The sequence below is a fragment of the Lissotriton vulgaris genome, chromosome 8 (assembly GCF_964263255.1).
Source record: "Lissotriton vulgaris chromosome 8, aLisVul1.2, whole genome shotgun sequence".
In the NCBI taxonomy this organism is placed as follows: Eukaryota; Metazoa; Chordata; class Amphibia; order Caudata; family Salamandridae; genus Lissotriton; species Lissotriton vulgaris.
The window spans coordinates 697,490,213-697,510,340 of NC_141696.1; the positions used below are offsets into that span (position 1 = coordinate 697,490,213).

Below are 20,128 nucleotides of genomic sequence, written 5' to 3' on the forward strand. Positions count from 1 at the left end.
TGGAAACCTCCCACATCCGCCGCTTCAGAGTGGCGCGGTCGCGGGGATGCCGGGGTAGACGAATGGTGTGATGACGCAGCATCGGCATCTTCGTCTCTGTGGTCCGAGGCGACATCTTGCACCTCGCCTTCCTCTAAGTCCGTCTCATCCTCCTCGCTTTCCGATGAGTCCTCCGCCTGGGTTTGCGGTCGGAGATGGCTCCGAGGACGGGCCTGGGGAGCGGAAGGGTGCGAGGCCGATGGTTGCGCTTGGGTGACCGGTACCTGGGCACCGCTGTCGGCGTCCGGGAACCGTTGTTTATAGTCCTGCACCAGGGATTTCAAATCGTTGACCAGAGACAGTGGCAGACAGATCATCGGAGTGTTCACTGTGTCGACGTTCAGGGAGCTGCCTTGATACATAACTTCGTCCCGGATCTCGTGGACGTCCTGGTGTTTTTCGTGAGCCTCCTGTTCTTCGTCTGACTCCTCACTCTGGAGAGTTTCCTGTTCTTGCTCGGGCGCCAACTCCACCGTTGGGCGAACCGAGGGCGTTGGAATCGAGTGAATAGAGACTTCGACCAATCTCGATTCTTTCCAAGATGGCGCCGGGGTCTCTTCCGACGACGTGCGTGAAGATGGCGCCCCCGCCGTGTGTGTTGGTGATTTTGGTACCTCCGTCAGGGTCAATGGCATCGAATTTTGCGGGGATAAGGGTTTCGCCGCCTTACTGATGGTAGGGCCTTGGATTTGAGATATTTTTGTCGAAGGCGTGCTCTTTGAACTTGACTTCGACGTTTTAGGAGACGAACTTGACTTCGACGTCTTAGGTGACGAGCCTTCGGTATGAGGTGTTTTCGGCGAAGGCGTACCTGTAGATTTAGACCTCTTAGGTGACGAAGAGGCCGCCTTCGTATTGGAGGAAGGTTTCAGAGGAATGGTCGAGGAGACCGGTGCGCCTGAGGACGCAGTGGTGGTCGTCGTGGCCGTCGCGGAGGGCGATGAGGCCGTAGTGGTCGACACAGTGGTCGTGACTGAGGTGGTCCGCTTAGTAGATGGAGCGGGCCTCTTGAACCTCTGGCCATCCTTAACAGACACGGAGGAGGTGGTGGAGCGTGCCTCCGAAGGCTTCCTGTGCGCCTTCTTAGGAGGAGTGTCTGTCTCTCCAGGGGACTGCACCCTGGGTCTCTTCTTGGAGACTTTGGAGGTCGCGGAGACACTACCCTCGGAAGATTCCAGAGTGTCTCGGACCTTAAGCCTGTCGAGCCATTCGCGAAGGCGAGTTTCCCTTTCCTTAACCGTCTTCTTTGGGAAGGCTCTACACACCCTACACTTGTCAGTGACGTGGTCAGGGTACAGGCAATATAAGCACAGGTCGTGCTTGTCCTCCGCTTGAATCCGCTGCTTGCCGCAGGAGGAACAGGCCCTTAGAAGGGCTTTCTTCTGTGAGTCCGCCATGGACGAAGTTTTCTTATTAGATTCCGACATGTAGTCGATGATGGGATAAATTCCTTTTTGTACAAAGTGAAATTCTGCGAAGTCTGAGACTTCGAATGTTGGAAAACCTGAAGAGCTCAGGTTGGAGACTCCCTAGCACAACGTGCGGTAGAAAAATCTGAGGGACGGAGGCTCCTCCCGGGAAGGTTCTAGAGGGAGGTCGGAGCTGATTGGCTAACGATGAGAGTTTGGTCCTTTTACATAAGGACATGGAAAGGCCCCAAAAGGGGAGGCCCTTCGGCCTATATTCTCTATGTATGTCCTTAGGACATTACTTTTTTATGTACCGGAGGCTCCCGTCTCGGCGACGGGGAATGATTCAGGCATGTGAATCTATGAAAGACACCCAAATACTGGATAAGTATAGATTCTTCTAATCTCTCCATTGCGGCCAGCATGGTGTCTAGCTTCGCCGTTGTTTGGTCTGGGTCGGTGCTCTTCCCAGACTTGTCCATCTTGCCCTTTGAGTTCGCGCCGCCGGTCCCGGTTCGAGTTCTAGGTCCGTTAGACATCTGTCTTGTGGCGCTGCCTCCGCCTCAGCGGCGCGATCCTTCCCCAGAGGGCCGGTTAGTGCGTATGTCTGTCGCGCGGCGGGGTACCAGACAGTATCTCAGCGTCCGCGGCCTGTAGCCGGGCAGGTGCCCGTGACTGTGCCTTCGTGCCAGCGGGTCGTGGCGCTTGGTGTGATCTAGGCCGCTGCTTCCTCGCTGGTGTGTGGTGTTGAGCCAGTGTGCGTTCCCCAGGGGTGCCTCTGGTATGGCTGCGGGCCTTGCGGGCCTCTGCGCCGCCAACGTGGTGCAGGTAGCGCTACGGACGCTGCGTTTCCCAAGCTGCAGGCGCCTGTGTGTTCTTACCGCTCTCCACCGATGGGCGGGTGGTCTGGCTCCCGGTGGATATGTCCGAGGCTGCCCAGCAGTTGCGTCGTCGATTCTGACCGACCCTGCCGCCCAATCCTTCTCCGCTCACTCCTCGCGGCTGTGCAGCGCCATTGTTGCGAGTCGCCTGGCGTGGGGGCAAGTTCTCGGGCCCTCCCAGTTAATAGCGGCAGGCCTCCGTGTCCGTTGGATCAGCTCCTCCCTTCCCGCCTCCAGCCTGCGGTGGTCCGGTCGTTGCTGTGCAGCTACTCGTCGCCACCCATCTGGCCAGGCACCGAGGTGGGCGGCATTCAGTGAGCGGGACCCCCGGTTGAGTCAGGCCGGGTCCCGGGCGTTGTCTCCGTGACACAGCGCAGTGTGCTGGCTTCGCGAGCAGGCCGCAGTCTCGGACCTATCGCGCCCGCCGAAGCCTCGGCCTGTCCTGGGTGCCCGCCGAGGTCGGAGGCGATGTGAGCGGTCTGGGCCCCTTGGGATTCTCGGTGTGGCTTGGGTGCTCCGATCTTCACCAAAGTTGGTGGGGTGCTCAGGGACGGTGTCCCACAGCAGCGCCGGCGGTTATCGGCCGGCTGAAATCAGCAATTCTCCGGATAAGTGCGCCGGGAAGGGGAGCTCGGAGCGGAGCTCTACCCCAAGGCGGCCATTCCCGTTGCGCGCTTAGCCACGCCCCCCCTAATGGAGATACCCATGACACAACACGAGGATTTAAAGTAAGATATTCTTGTTCCATAATAGGGTCTTTATTATACCCATAAAAATAGATTGGCAATCTCATTTAAGTATTAGTAGATAGGTAAACCAGGGAATTGGGAAAATAGTGTTGCAAAAAGATGCAAGAGAATGTTGTCCTTATCTCTTCATCCTCTGGTAGTTAAGTGAACAGAAATGCCAGGCACATTGCTAGCGCTAATAAAAAGCAAGTATCGTGTGACAGTTAAAATGATGGGGTGGGGAGGGGGGTTGAGAAATGGCACTATATTTTGGTGGCTTAGATTACTCAAAATCTAAAGCACCAATCAAAAATCACATCGTTAGAGTAACATTGACTGGCATGGGAGAGGCAATGTAAAATGTAAACAAGTAAATGCTAAGTCTAAAAAATAAGAACACTCATTAAATAATTAAAGTAATAAGGGACAATGTAAACTTTCAGGTGCTGTGGTAGATTACTTGTTAGCTGCGGGCACCTAAAAAATGTGCTTGTAAATAAAAGTCGCACTAAAGCTTAATAATTGCATAGAATTTTAAATTTGCTACAACACAGACTACGAATTAACAAGCATTGGCATAGCCAATAGGTCTCGCCTGTGGGACCTTATAAGTATTTCGTTATGCAGTACAATATCCTTTCTTTTTGAAAACAACAAGGGAACCCAAAGAAGTCGGCAAGGGACCTTGGGAGTCAATATTATTAAGGCAACAGTGGTCCCTTACAAATAATAATGCTTAATCAATAAATATAGACAAAGTTGTTGCTATATTTGAAAACTACATGCCTAACCGGGCAGAGGTCTTGGTATTTACTTTTCAGTCAATGTAAAGCATGAATAACACACAATATACAAGACAGGGCACAAACCTGTACCCAGTCAATCACACGAGAAATATCAGGACAGGGAACAATTAAAGGGAACGAACAAAAAGGCTTAGGCAAGAGCTTAACGTTCTGTAAACTTGTTAATCGCAGTTTTGATTATAAAACAGAACAATATTGATACCTTCACACTTTTAAAGGGCAAATAAAACATTCCATGTGTGTAAGGTGCTCATAGTTGTCGGCGGCGTTTCGATCTGTTTAACACATTCTACGGATCTTATCAGGACATTTAATGTATGCCTAATAGTAAAGCAGCCTCATTTGCCAAGAGGGAAGCCAAGGGGTTCAAGGCTTATTGTGTATTCGGTCACAGGAATATCCGGGTGGGCTGTTGCTGTTCCTTGTTGGGGTCAGCTTGGATTCGATTCCGGTTAGCAATGTGCTTGTGTAAGACTGAAGAAGGGCCAAGGTTTGGCCAGTTAAAGAACGTCAGGCGGACCACAATTGGGGGGGGTCACTTACTGTCTCTCCATGCCACTGGAGTCAAGCTATCCAGGCTGATGAGGGCTGAAAGCCCGAAACCGGTTCATGGATGCTTGTTTCCAGTGCAGGGAGGACCTGGCTTGGCAGTTTGGGCTGGACTGTTCCCATGGGGAACAGGGTCAAGACTGATTTGCATATGGCTGGGTTCAAACAGAAATGGCACGGTGAGCAAAAAAACGATGGATTTAGACCCAGATCTCTGTACTGGGGTGAATGTATGACACTGTTCTGCATTCTGTCCATCAACTGTTGTTTTTGCATTTGTCACCCCGAATGGGAGGGGTATGCTCAGACGTGAGTCCCATGCTCTCCATGCCACTGGAGTCAAGCTATCCAGGCTGATGAGGGCTGAAAGCCCGAAACCGGTCCTTGAATGCTTGTTTCCAGTCCAGGGAGGACCTGGCTTGGCAGTTCGGGCTGGACTGTTCCCATGGGGCACAGGGTCAAGACTGATTTGCATATGGCTGGGTTCAAACTGGAATGGCATGGTGATCAAAAAAACGATGGATTAAGGCCCAGATATCTGTACTGGGGTGAATGTATGACATTGTTCTGCATTCTGTCCATCAACTGTTGTTTTTGCACAACTAAACTACTTGGTCTGCATCTTTTATGTGCTGTCCTGTATTAGATTACCCTTCTCAAACCATTACCCAGATGGTTTGCGGCCGTGTCATGCTGCTCGGCAAAGACACTTTTTTCCTATCACTGGTACATATGTATGACACACATGGTGGCAAGGTTGGGCTATTTTTAGAACATCGGCAGCTGTTTTAACAATTCAACTTACATTAGAAATATTAATGCCAATGCGTCCAGGTCATTCTTGCAGCTGTGGGTGGTTAGGAGAAATCCAAATTGCTAGATTTATAGGAGTGTGATAGTAACTACCATCGCTGGTACTGGGATTTGGCAGCACTTGCAGTAATAGTGGGTGGCGAAAGATGCAGTGGCCTCCTGAGAAATGTCTTGGGCCCTGCTAATTACGTTTCTTTTATTTATTTATTTTTATATACAAATTAAGAACTGCGTCCCTACAAGATCTGTCGTCATCTCTTGGTTCCAAAGTCAGAGAATAAAGCAAAGGTCTGGTTTATAGCTTTAAGGTAATCACAATCCCCTGATGACAAAGCTTTACGATACACAGTGACTCAGCAGTCAAGAAGAAACGCAAAGATCTCTTTAGCTAACGGTACCAGCCTTCTGACAAAATCACTTTTCAATAGATGAGGGAATTCAGTAGATTTTAATCCGTACGTTTGACAGTAAACGTTAACTATTCTCTTTGCAACACAGGAAGGTTTCCTTTCCTCTGGTCATATGAGGAGGCTTGTTCAGTAATCAGAGAACAATCTGAACGGTCTTTAGCAGTCCCTCTGGTGTGCAGCCAAGGAGCATTCTAATGCGATGCGAGTGAGCCTCTGCCTGGCTTTTTCCAATGCAATCGAAGGGAACCCTGTATCGAGCATGTTGAAATATTCAGTTCATCTAATATAGCCGCATGGTGAAAACAGGAAAGAATGTGCTGGAATAGCAATGCGCAACGAAAATTTAGAGATCAAGTAGGTATTCCGGCTCAGACAACAGAGATCTTGCGCCAGCTTTACAGCAAAACCGACGGCATGACACATGAGAGAAAACAGTTGGCAAAAGCAATAAGGATTGAGGGAAGTGAGAAGGCAAAAAGAAAAGATGCGCGGCCGCGAGACGCGCTCTGTGATGGGGAGGGGGAGGAGCGTTGAAGCGAGCGCTTGGAGGAGCAAGCAAGAGGAAAGCCAGATGGCGCTTGATCGCGCGCTGTAAGGGTGACCGCGAGCGATGCGAGGAATGTGCGTTACTGTGCGCGTAATCGCATGCTCTAGGCCAGACAAAAAGCTGTGGTCAGCTTTTTAAAGCCCACTCACTAAATGTCTTGCCAGTGCAGCGCATGCGCTGGCTCGGGCGAGACCTAAAAACAGCAGGAGTACTTGCGAGTATGCTTACTGACATTAGAACTAAATACTACAATGTGATTCACACAGTTCTCTAGCATCACATTTGCATCCACTTTAAGCAAAAGTATATATATTTCATTTATCATATTTCAAATTAATATATGTCATAGATTACCTCGCGTTGCAACTGTTTTTCCAATATATCTTTACGAGCTTCAAACTCTTCCTGGTCCATTTTTCTAGCATTTTCAACTCTTTGCAATTGTGCTTGCAGGACTAGTTCATCAGTTGTCGGTGAAGCTATTTCTGTGATATAAAAATAGCTCTTTGTAACTTAGTTGTTCAATATATATAATACACACTTCAGAACATTAGAAACAGTATGTGTGCATCGCTGACATACAGGGATGTTTTCTTACCAAAATAATACTACAGCTCTTGTATTTTTGTAGATGACAGTTGGACTATGCTTGAACACAGTGCAACAAACTATGAATATTTTACAGTTAAAAGGTGATGCTTGTTATCTTGTGCGGCATAACTATCCCCACCACAGTGACACAACCTAGAAAAGCATGCTATTCAGCTCAGTAAAATCATGATCCTGAAGAAGGACATTCACAGCTTAAAATTGAAAATGTAGACAATTTATTGTCTTTTTACAGATACCATAATAATAAAATCTGAATCAAAGTCTCTAAACAAGGAGGATTATGGGGCCCTACATACAAACAACGTGGGATTTCTGGTTGTGTTACAGTTAATACTTAAGAATACCTGACCTAAGTTAAATGAATTGGGAATCAAGCCCTCAAGGTTTTTTAGTCTGGATCTTTCCTTGAACTTTATTTGATTTCGCTTTTCTAAGGTTTTTGAATAGCGCGACATACTACGATTTACGACCTTTGAGCATTTACTGGGAAGAGCAACATGGAGATTATGTATTGTAAGTACAACATTATAAAATTATTGCCCCAGGCACTGCATGAAATCAACAAGCATCAGGCGTGTGGAATTTTATATAATATCTACCTGTCCAACCGAAAAAAAGCTTCCTAAATATGCAAGTCTAGTTTGGTGCCTTGCAATGAGGTGACACATTAAAGTAACAGTCCCATTATATCAGATCACTGGTGTATATGTATATGTATGTGTATAGGCATTTATATAGCGCACTACTTACCCGTAGGGTCCCAAGGCGCTTCGACCGCTGCGAAACCCTTCCTGGCTTCCCTGAGAGATGGTCCCTTAATGGGTATCGCAAGGGTGAGACCAGGCATCCCCGGTGGTCTGGTGGGGCCGTTAGTGAAGATGAGGCAAGCTAATGCCCAGAGTTGCCGAGTGTGATCGCTGATCAGAGTGGGCACCGAGGCGAGAGAATTATCGAGTCCGCTGACCCTGGTCCAGAAACCTGCCGCGCTGGGAATCGAACCCTGGTCCCGGGCCGTCCTCTGCTCTCGGGTCTGCCGCCTCTAACCAGTGAGCCACACTACTTCACTGGTAGTAGTCTCTCTGTTTATGCTAGGGTTCATATTAGATCCATTAGATTCCAATAAGGATATGATTATGCCAAATTTCTGATTATACCAGACTTTAAACACACCAGGGCTTTATTTATGTCAAATATTTGAACATTCACAGGATCGGCATAGGCAGGGGATTGGTTTATGAATAGGCTCACTTTAGGCTGGTTTTATGATCACAGAAAGGCTCTCAATATGCAAGCACATTTATAATGCTGGAATTCGGATTATTGTAGAGTTCATGATTTTATTATTCTATTTGTACCATTACTTTTTCTTGCTTTATTTTCTGAGATTGTGTAATATTAATTGCCATGGCAAGTTAATTTTGCTAAAATTCGGTTCATTGAGTTTTACATCAAAAAGAGGAAAACCAATCAATCAATCAATCAAAGCATTTATATAGCGCACTACTCACCCGGAGGGTCTCAAGGCGCTAGGGGAGGGGGGGGGGTCCGCTACTGCTCGAACAGCCAGGTATTGAGCTGCTTCCTGAAGGCGAGGTGGTCCTGGGTCAGGCGGAGGTGGGTCGGGAGGGAGTTCCAAGTCTTGGCGGCCAGGTAGGAGAAGGACCTTACCCCTCTGGTGGCTCTTCGGAAGCGGGGGACGGCAGCGAGGGCGTGGCCGGTCGATCGAAGCTGGCGTGTGGGAGCGTAGAAGTTGAGGCGGCTGTTGAGGTATCCTGGGCCTAGGTTGTGTAGGGCTTTGTGTGCGTGGGTGAGGAGACGGAAGGTGATTCTCTTGTTGACCGGGAGCCAGTGCAGGTCTCTCAGGTGTCCGGAGATGTGGCTGCGACGGGGGATGTCCAGGATGAGTCGTGCTGAGGCGTTCTGGATCCGCTGGAGTCTCTTCTGGAGTTTGGCGGTGGTTCCGGCGTAGAGGGAGTTGCCGTAGTCCAGAGGGCTGGTGACGAGGGCCTGGGTGACCGTCTTCCTGGTCTCGGTGGGGATCCACCGGAAGATCTTACGTAGCATGCGCAGGATGTTGAAGCACGACGAGGAGACGGCGTTGATTTGTCTGGTCATGGAGAGGGAGGAGTCCAGGAAGAAGCCCAGATTGCGTGCGTGGTCTGTTGATTTGAGTGTGCTGCCCAGGGCGGGGGGCCAACAGGAGTCGTCCCAGGCGGAGGGTGAAGATCCCAGGATGAGGACTTCCGTCTTGTCCGAGTTCAGTTTCAGGCGGCTGTTCATCATCCACTTGGCTACGTCTGTAATCCCTTTGTGTAGGTTGGCTCTGGCGGTGGCGGGGTCGTTGGTGAGGGAGAGGATCAGCTGGGTGTCGTCGGCGTAGGAGATGATGTTGAGGTTGTGTTGGCATGCGATGGCTGCGAGGGGGCTCATGTAGACGTTGAAGAGGGTTGGACTGAGCGAGGAACCTTGAGGAACGCCGCAGATGACTTTGGTGGCTTATGATCTGAACGGGGGGAGGCGGACTCTCTGTGTCCTTCCGGCGAGGAAGGAGATGATCCATTCCAGTGGCTTCTCCTGGATTCCGACGTTGCTGAGGCGCTGCACTATGGTTCGGTGGCAGACAGTGTCGAAAGCCGCGGAGAGGTCTAAGAGGATGAGGACCTGGTTCTCCGTTGTCGAGCAGGGCTCGGATGTCATCGGTGGCTGCGATCAGGGCGGTCTCGGTGCTGTGGTTGGCCCGGAAGCCAGACTGCAAGAGGTCGAGGGATCCGTTCATCTCGAGGAAGGCGGCCAGCTGCTTGTTGACGGTCTTCTCGATGACTTTTGCAGGAAACGGGAGCAGCGAGATGGGGCGGTAGTTCTTGAGGTCGGTGGGGTCAGCTGATGGCTTCTTTAGTAGAGCGCTGAGTTCGGCGTGCTTCCAGCTCTCCGGGAAGGTAGCGGTGTCGAAGGAGGTGTTGATGATGTCCCGCAGGTGGGGTGCGATGACAGCGTCGGCCTTGTTGAAGACGTGGTGAGGGCAGGGGTCGGTCGGAGATCCGGAGTGGATGGAGTTCATCGTGCGGATGGTGTCTTCGGTGCTGATCGGGGTCCAGGCACGGAGGGTGGTGGTGGTGGGGGGCGGTGGTTCGGTCGTGGCATGCGTCGGTTGAGTGCTGAAGCTGTTGTGTATGTCCGCGATCTTGTTGTAGAAGTAGGAGGCGAGGGAGTTGCAGAGGTCTTGTGAAGGGGTGATGTCGTTGTTTCCGGCGTTGGGGTTGGAGAGCTCTTTGACGATGTTGAAGAGTTCCTTGCTGTTGTGTGCGTTGTTGTCCAGTCGTTCCTTGAATGCAGTTTTCTTGGTGGCGTGAATCAGTTGGTGGTGTTTTCGGGTGGCGAGCTTGAGGGCAGTCATGTTGTCCGGTGTTGGGTCTCTGCGCCAAGCTTTCTCGAGGGCTCGGCAGTTCCTCTTGGAGCTCTTGAGTTCGTCGGTGAACCATGGGGCTTTCTTGCTGCCAGGTCTGCTAGGCGGGGTCCTCAGAGGGGCGAGGTCATCTGCGCAGTTGCTGATCCACTTTGTGAGGTTGGTGGCCGCCTGGCTGGGGTTTGTTGCGCCGGTGGGAGGGTTCTTGCTCAGGGAAGTCGCGAGCTGGTCGGCTGTGATCTTGTTCCAGCTTCTGCGTGCAACCTGTTGCTGGTGGTGGTGGATCGTGGTCATTCTGAAGCTAAAGTGGACGCAGCTGTGGTCCGTCCAGTGGAGTCCGGTGGCGTGGCTGTTGGTGATGTCCTTGCTGGATGAGAACACGGGGTCGAGTTGTGACCGGCATAGTGGGTGGGGGTGGTCACCAGCTGCTTGAGTCCGAGGTTTGCGAGGTTGTACAGCAGGGTGGTGGTGTTGCGGTCGTTGTTGTTCTCCAGGTGGAAGTTGAGGTCCCCGAGGAGGATGTAGTCAGCGGAGGGGAGGGCGTGCGGGCTGATGAAGTCTGCGATGTCTTCGCTGAATTGTGTGCGTGGTCCTGGGGGTCTGTAGATGAGGGTGCCTCTGAGGGTGGTTTTGGGGTTGATGTGGATCTGGAAGTGCAGGTGTTCGGCGGGTGCGAGGGTGTCGTCGGTGTTGGTCGTGATGCGGATGGTGTTCCTGTGGATGATGGCGATGCCTCCTCCTGTCTGGTTGACGCGCTCCCTCTGGATGATCTTGTAGCCGTTCGGGATGGCGATGGCGATGTCGGGCGCTGAGGAGGCGTTCATCCAGGTTTCCGTGAGGAAAGCGACGTCAGGGGCTGTGGTATCGAGCAGGTTCCAGAGCTCGATGGCCTGTCTGTGGACGGAGCGGGTGTTGAGCAGGATGCACTTCAGGTGGCTGCTGCTGGTGCTCGTCTTGGTCGGTGCTGGTGTAGTGCAGGTCCGGATGCAGGTGAACTTGCGGGAGTGGCAGCAGAAAGGTCCGTAGGTGCGTCTCGGGGTGGCTCGGTAGCACCCCGGGATCCGGCCGGCATTGAGTGCGTTGAGCTCGGTGGCGAGTGGGGGGGGGGGGGGCGGAGCGAAGGAGGGGCAGCTGGGAGGCGGGAGCGGGGCGGCGAATGAGGGTCGAGGAAAGGAAGGGGGCGGGCCGCAAGGGGGCAGCGGCGGGGAGGGAGGGAAGAGAACGGCAGGAGGAGGAGGGGTGGTGGGAATGGAGAGGCGGGAAGAAAACGGCGGAGCGGCAAGGGGGGAGGCCTGAGGGGAATCCCTAGCAGGCAGCGGGCAAGAGGCAGGGGCAGGGATCAGACAGGCAGCAGGGTGACCTGGCCCCCGTAGACCGTGCGATGGCAGGGTCGGGGGTCAGGCAGCAGGCAGCAGGGAGACCTGGCATGCGGGAACGTGCGAGGCAGGGGCAGGAGGTAGGCAGCAGGGAGACCTGGCAGGCAGGCGTCAGGCAGCAGGGGGCCCTGGTACACAGGGACCGTGCGACAGGTGGAGCGACCAGGAGGGTCGAACAGCAGAACAATTAGGGTGTCCATTTCTGTAAACCAATAGCAACAAATTGCTGTACTAGCAAGGTATGCAAACCTTGGCTCCAGCCACATAAGTACTTGTCCACCCGGACTACAACCCAATTTTCCCATTGTGTCTGTATGTATCTTCAACATCTTTCTCTTAAAACGAACATTGAAGTGCTCATCCAGCAACATATATAATGAAATTCCATACATCAGGAATAAGCAGTTCCCCAGTTTAGGCCTCTACAATGTCTTATACTGTGAGAAATCAATCGCATTCTCTGAGGCAGCTTTTCAGGGACATAGGACATTAAAATAAATATGAAGAAAAATGTCAAGAATCCCAAGAAACTGTTTTCCTTTCCTTGAGCTAAAACAGAAACAGTCTGCGTGTACAAGGTGTGCAGAATGGGATAACATTTTCAGAAAAGGTTAAAAGGGGATCACTTACTGTCTCTCAAGAGCTTATTTTCACTCTTTATTTCCTCCAATTGCTCCTTGAGACATTTAATCTGAGTAAGAAGATGCAACTTTTCTTCCTTTAATTGGGTATAATCTTTTGTCTCTTGTAGTTGTTCATTCAGTGCTTGAGTTTGCCTTGTTAGCAAAGAACGTTGAGCCTTCACAGAATTTAATTCCATCTTTAGGTAAAAATAATTTTATAATATTAGTATTGAGTTTCACATTTACACAAAAATAGGCATAGTGAACTCTTGTTAAACAATTCACAAAAGTTACTCAATAAAGTTAAGAATAAAAGAGGGTTCCTTGTTATGAATCACATTCCGGAGTATCAAAGTAATGTAGAACAATCATAACTTAATTTGTAATCTTTTGATATACAAATATACTTGGATATCCAGCATTGGTATCTTTGTACGGGTCATATGCTTCATGACTATTCACCATAATCATGGATGGAATGCAGGGTTCCCAAAACCAGATAATACTGAAAAGATCATCAGAATCCATGAAAGATCCCAAGTCTCGACATATTCAAAATATTTCAACATCAAAACTATAACAACCTCTCCAATACTGTAAAACAACAGCTCTTCTACTTCTATTACCTCAAGTTCTTTTACACGAGACACCGCATTTTCCATTTCCTCCTTCTTTGTATTTATAAAAATGGCTTCCTCACGGAGACGCATGGCCTCTTCTGAAAAGCAAAACTCAAAGTCAACACAAAATGAAATCAAACCAATCGTACTCCACTGTTATTTTGCATGTTCTACTTCACAAATGTAGTTCTGATTACCGGTAACCCTGCTTTTCGCTGGATTAATGAGTCACAGAAATTTTGACTTCAACTAAAGACATTAGTCATTTTTCAGGAAAATGACCCAACAAAAAGCTTTTACTGTGAACATCCACATGATCCGTAGAAATTCTTGTAATGAGATACACTAAATTGTATACAAGAGTGAAAGAACACATTCTGAATCAAAATGGTGGCAAACAAAAGCTCACACTTCCTCAGTCTTTGAGTTTATTCAACCAAAATCTCTAAACATTTCTTTATAAGAGTGTTTGACTAAAGAGTTGTGCTTATTAAGCATTACTAGGGTCAAATGGTAACACATTTATACTCCAGTAATTCCACTAGAGGGACAATGTTTGAGGAGTCAGCTCATGTCACTGAATAGGCGTAAGGGCCAACAAGTCACTATATAATAGACATACTGGATTTATAGTAGTACTGTAGAATCATAAAAAAAATTCGAGCTTACGGTTGCTGCTTTTAAGAAAGGCAGGAAGAACTGCAGACAGTTATTCTGCACTGTGAAAAATGTTGGTTGGAAGGTCTGCCAGGTCAATGAGCTTGTATAGATATGTCCAGCAGGAGCAAGCTAGCTATATCTTGGCATCCTACAGAAGAAATGAAAATACTGAATAATTTCTCTTTACACTCTTACAATTGGGTCTCTTGCCCACCAGGGCACGGCCTACTCTGATGCTGAGAGAAGTGCCTTGAATTTAATAACATTATGAGGACAAGTACTTATGTACACAATTAAGAACGGGTCTGGAGCACCGGGTAAGAAGGTAGGGAATTGCTGGAGTGCCAAGTGGTTGTAGGATGTAGTTATGGGCTCTGGATGGCTTGTGCTGAGTGGTGTAAGGTGGCGGTGTCAGATATGAGGTGACATAGGTGAGAAGAAGAGATATTCCTAGAGAAGGGTTTCATTGGGAGTGAACTACTACTGCACGCAAGAGGTTAAGGACGTTGTCATTTTTGTGCTGGTATGGGAGAGTACCAATATCCCGGATGGGACAGTGTTAAAATATGGCAATCGGTGTGAGGTTTTGAAGTTTCAGTAGGATTTACTTTGGTACTTTGAGGTTCCTACTGTGGCCTGAATCATGTTATATGTATATAAATATATATTATATAACTATATATAATTTATATATAAATAAATATATATTTTAAATATATTATATATATATATATATATATATATATATATATATATATATATATATATATATAGGAAAAATGGATCGCACTCATGGGGAGATTTGAAGAGTTTTAATCTCAGCTCTTTTCAATTAATTACGGGCAAATACCACAAACGTAGTTTTAGGGAAGAAATATATATATATATGCTCATGTGAGCAAGGCACAGGGGTGCCGAAACGTCATGAAATCGACAGGCGAATAAAGATCTGAATGCCGAAAAACTTGGTCCGTGCTTGGTGTATCTGTGCAGGCTGTGATCGCTACGCGCGGTGTATACTGTGGTTTTGGATATATATATATATATATATACTGGAAAAAAAACACAGGTTTTTGGGACGTTATAGTTAGTTGGACATTTCACTGGTACAAAACCAGAGAAATTTGGGCGTTATACTTAGTTGAGCTAACTATAACTCACAGTTTTTTAAATGCTAATTTCTAACTATAATGTCCCTGAAACTTGTGTTACTTTCAGTGAATTCCCAAGGTTTTTTAAATGCTAATTTCTAACTATAACGACCCTGAAACCTATGGTTTTTTCAATAAATTTCAAAGGTTTTTTAAATGCTAATTTAAAACTATAAGGCAGTAGTCATGTTTGCAGAGTGGTGCAGAAAGGGGCCTGGGCCACCGACCAGCGCACAGAAATTCCACTGCGTAGGACTTACAGGAGGTATCAGGATAGCTACTTGGCCACCAAAGTCCCTCAGGAGTATAGTGCACTATAGATGCCAAGGGCATAGGTGCATCCAAGGCCTACCAGGGGCTGCAGCATAGCTTTTGCCACCCCTGGCTGGTTCTTAAATTGACACAACTGGCTGATCACTCAGCTGGGGCAAGTTGGTGTAATCACCTCTTGCTTAGGTATAGTATCCCTATATCTAAACCTATATCTGGACACATATAAGCCTATAAGTCACTCCTATGGCAGGCGTTATCAATCCTGGAGGCAGAGTGCTTGGTTTTATGTGAGATGGTGCTCTAGCATGAGCTGAGCCTGTCTGCAGCTGTCCGGAACAACTCCCTTAGCTGTTCCGGGATATTGCCATACCATATACTCTTAAGTGCATTATAATCCATCGCGGTTATGTGCTAACTTTGGTTTGGCTTTATCAAAACATGTCGCGTAAGGTGTCATACAATTTGGAATACTATGCCCTCGACAGTCTTGTCGACGGGGATTGCCTTCCACCCTTCTAGAGGGATAAGACATGTTACTTTGCTAAAACGCGGTTGATTTCTAAAAGAGCCTCAGCATCACAAAATGGATGCTGCTGCCACCGACACGAATCTGACCTCCTGCTTCTGACCGAAGCTTGGCAGAGGAGGCCTGGACAAAGGGTTTCCTGTCGCAGGGAGGTGCTACACCTCCCCAGACAGGAGATAGTGTATTGGGGCAGGGTGGGTTGAAGGAAACCAGACAGTACTTGGGGAGCACAAGGCTTCCCCTTGCATAATCCGGTCAAACCGGTTCTGGGGCACACCAGCCCCAGTTCCAGCGCGACCCTGGGCAAAGGGAAAGGGGTGTAATCACCCCCTTCCTGGGTCCCACCCATAGGAGGGACCTAGCAGGTAATCCAGCCCACCAGATTGGTGTAAGAGTGGGAGCAATGCCCAAGCATTCAGATTATCCTGACTGAAACTTATGAAACAAAACTCTGGACCCTTCGACATCCTACTCAACGTAGAAGACTGAAGAATCTCTCTTGTGGTCAAGGAGTGACCACCCTGTGCAAACAGGCACCATCCAGCACCTCGACGTTTGCTTTGTTGCAGTTCCCGCCGGAACTCGAGCAACAGAGTTCGACAAGACCCAGCGTGCCTGCCTTCTAACAGCCCGATCCACAGTCCCTGCAGAGCGGAGACCCGTGGAGGCGACCTGAAGCGTGGGGCCGGCCATCTTGGAAAGACCACGAGGCGCTGACCGTGCAGCTTCCGAGGCTCCCTCGAAGCTGTACATTGGGGTTTGAGAAGCCCCAGCCCTGAGCCACTCCTGCACCGAAGCTCACCCCTATACACTCACGAGTGCTGCGTGGGGCCCTTCTGCACTTTTTGGCTCAACGCGTTGGTCCGGTCACTTGCCCGTTGGCTTGTGGCCCCAGTACCGACGAACCTTTGAATTTGACTCGCCAGTCCGGTTGCGCTGGACTGGCCCTAGCTCCTCTGAAAAGGAGCACCAGCTCTGACCTTCCTGGTCCGAGTACTAAGCAATCTTCGAATCCTGCGTGGGTTGCGCTTGCCAAGGGTTGTTTGCTCCCATCCGGAAGCCAACACCGTCGACAGCGAGAGCCTGCGTGGGACAGCTCGTGATCCACTCCTGGACATCCTCGGTGCCCCAGAGTCCACGTGGCAGCGGAAAGAAGCTCCTCAACATCGACCTGATTGCGCCTGACATTGCCTGGTTCCTTCCTGGTTCCACCCTGGTCACTGCTGAGCGACCCAGACTCTGTCCCCTCTGCTTTCAGATCATCTATATCTTCGATCCACCCTTGGATCACACCGGACACTCCCCTTCCCGACGCCTGCAGCATCTTCATTTTCAGGCACCAGCGACCTGCATGACGAAACCCGACACTACTTCGCACCTGTGCATCCGCTTCCTGTGGGTGAGGTAACTCAGCAACGCCGGTGTTCCTACCCTGGTACACACCTCTAGTGTATGTGTCTAAAGCTTCATCCTTCTAGGTCAGTCAGAAGGTTCCTTAAACAGTAACTTTGTAACTTTTACGCACCATTGACTTTACATTGGTGCATGCCTGTGCTTTAAGCGCTGCACCCGAATCCCGTGGGCTTTTCCCGACTTCAGCATTGCTAGTCCCTTTCATTTGATATTACAGGATGGTGATTGGTAAAACAGCTTGCTTAACACGACCTCTTGAGTTAAGCCTTTAAGGCTGCTTAGTCCATGCTACCCTTGGGATAGTTTGTCTATAAGGTTGACTTACAACCATCACCATATGGGATTGTTTGGACTGATAAAAGGTGCCCCCAGAATTGGAGACATCATATATCAGGCCAACTTCTCACACCAGGGCCCACTAGGGCTCCAGGAGGGGGGACGTTTGGCCCCCTTTACAACATTTACGTAGTCCAGGGGAGGTGGCGGTCCCCAGGGCTTGGAGGGGCCCTCGAGGCCCCCCACCCAATATTTAAAAGTGCCCCAGGGAGGTGGCGGAACGCCGGGGCTGCGGGGGGGGGGGGGGGGGGGGGGGGGTTGTGCCCACACATTATTAAACTTGCTCGGGGAGGTGGTGGTCCCCGGGGCTGCGGGGGGCCCACGCGGCCCGCATATATTAATAACATTACCTGCGTGACTTGGTCCACCCAAGGGCTTCTATAAAATGAAGCGCGGGAGCCCACGGTTTGTTAATTTTTACCATTTTCGGCGGGATTAGCGAACCCAGCGTGAATCCCGCTGAAAAGTTTTTTTAAATGCTTTTTTTGGCCCTTGAGCAGGACAAGGGAGTCAGGGTGTTTCTAACCTGCTCCCTTATCTTCTTTTTTAACCGTTTATTGACCCTTTTTCTTGTGACTCAATGCCTGCCAACACTTCTTGATTTGGAGTGTTGGCAGCCAATCAGAAAGAAGCTCATGGTCGAGAGCGTTCGCAGATCCCCCGCAGTCACCAGATATCAATATTTTTTTAAATTTTTGAGTTTCTCAGTAGCTACTGAACGGATTTACACCATTTAAAAGCAAAGAGTGCACACTGGACCAAGAGCTACCTCTCAATTTGGTGTAATTCCGTTCAGCAGTTCGGGCTGTAGCTACGGCAAATGTTTCCTATGGAAATTAACTAGGACAAAAAGTGTTTTGGGACCCCCTTTTTCTTCGGCCCCCGCTTGACGTATCACCCCAAAACTTTCAAGACAGGAGCAGGCAATTAGTTTTGAAAATTTCGCGAAGATTCGTCAACCGGCGCCAAAGATATTGGCTAATCCCCAAAAAATGTTCCTATGGAAACTAGGTCCTAACTATAACTACTTACTGGCGATCGTCCGTAGGAGATATATATATATATATCCACTGAAAAAAACATAGGTTTCATACATGGTATAGTTAGCTGGATATTTCACTCGTACAAAACCATTGAAATTCCCCCGTTATAGTTAGTTCAGCTAACTATAACTTGCGTGCCCGCAATGCACTGCTGATGACGTCACATATTACATCACTCATGACATGGTCAGTGACATCGCTCATGACATCACTGATGACATCTCAAATTACATCACTGATGACATCATCCTTGTGAAAGAGTGGCAGACCTCCTCTCAGCGTAATATAACCCTTGATACACACATTCAAAAATAGAAACTAAAATTTTCAAAAAAATGGATACCAATACCAGTTAGAATAACCTATTCAGTAATTCCAAAATCTACATACCCCATCACTCACTCACCAACAGTTCTATATAGTCACTCATACATGTACTCAATCATCCTATGTACTCATACACCATACATCCTGTTACACACCGACACTCATCCATAGAGTTACTCACACACATACTCACATATGCAAATAAACTATCAAACATCCATTTATTTGCATATACAACTATACACACACCACTACACTTACTTTTACAGAAACGTACACATACTTATTCTCTTAAACAATCACTTATAGAAACACATACTTATTTATACAGGAACTCATCCAATCTCTCACATTTAATCACTTGTATACATCAATACTCACATTTACTAGATTAAAGCACATGTAGTTACTCATAAAGATACTATTGAGACAGTCATTCACTCACTAACCCACCCATACACACACTCATCCACCCATACAGTCCTGCACACATGCTGTCTTCAAAACACATACAAACAGTGAGTCACTCATTCATGCATCCATACGCTAGGTAATATCCCCCACCGAACCATACAGACACTCATACTGATACTCAAAAAACAAACTAATAACCCATATACACACTCATGTAGCTACTCACCAACCCATGCAGCCACTTATAGACAAAGTGAGACACTGATACAGATATTTATTTATTTATAAGATTTATAAAGCGCATGGCTGTCCGTGAGCGTCCCAGCGCTAGTGAGTGAGCTAGTGCAAAAAAGGAAAGAGTTTAAGGGAACAACCAAGTTTTCAAAAGTTTACGAAAAGAAAGAAGGTTGGGCTGGGCACGAATATCAATTAGTAATGAATTCCACAGTTTGGAGGCATTATACGAAAAAAGGCGTCCCCCAGATCGAGCCTTCTTGATCCTGGGCGTGGAAGCCAGATGAAGGTGAGTGGACCGAAGGGTTCTGTTAGTTTTGTAAGGGACAATGAGATCTTTTAGGACGGGTGGGCCTTTGCCATGGAGAATTTTATGGGTGGTGCAGAGAGTTTTAAAGTGAACTCTTTCCAGTATCGGTAGCCAGTGAAGTGAGCTGAGAGCCGGTTTCGCTGAGCACCGATTATTGGTGCCAGTAAGGAGCCTGGCAGCTGTATTTTGCACAACCTGTAATTTGGCAGTGACTTTCTTGGGGCGCCGAGGTAAAGAGCATTACCATAGTCCAACCTGGACAGTATAAGGCCCTGGATCAGGAGCTTCCTAGACTGAAGGGGAAGCAGAGGTAGGATTTTACGGGCAGTACGAAGGAGGCCGTAACAGGTTCCCGCGTTTTTCCTGGCTTGAGTGTTAAACGGGAGGCCTTGGTCCAGCCAGATTCCCAGGCTTTTGATGTCTGATTTTGGGATCGGAGGCGGACCCATGCAGGGAGGCCACATAGTCTCAGGGCAAAAATGTAATGGGTTACCCATAACCAGAATCTCAGTTTTATCACTGTTTAACTTGAGATGGGAACTATCCATCCAGCTAGTTATGTCTTTAAGACAGGAGTAAAGGTCGGTGGAGGGACGATCCAGCTGGCTCAGTGATACAATGAGTT

General features: G+C 48.6%; 1 protein-coding gene across 2 annotated transcripts in view; it reads right to left on the reverse strand.

Moving 5' to 3' along the window:
• OFD1 (OFD1 centriole and centriolar satellite protein) overlaps window positions 1-20,128 on the reverse strand; it is a 718,676-nt gene that overhangs the window by 402,986 nt on the left and 295,562 nt on the right. For both annotated transcript variants that reach the window (XM_086934564.1, XM_086934563.1), the window contains exons 12-14: window positions 12,823-12,914; window positions 12,204-12,393; window positions 6,537-6,667 (exon numbers count right to left, since the gene is read on the reverse strand). In XM_086934564.1, coding sequence (XP_086790690.1) covers window positions 6,537-6,667; window positions 12,204-12,393; window positions 12,823-12,914 — 413 coding nt within the window. The remainder of the gene's footprint in view (window positions 1-6,536; window positions 6,668-12,203; window positions 12,394-12,822; window positions 12,915-20,128) is intronic.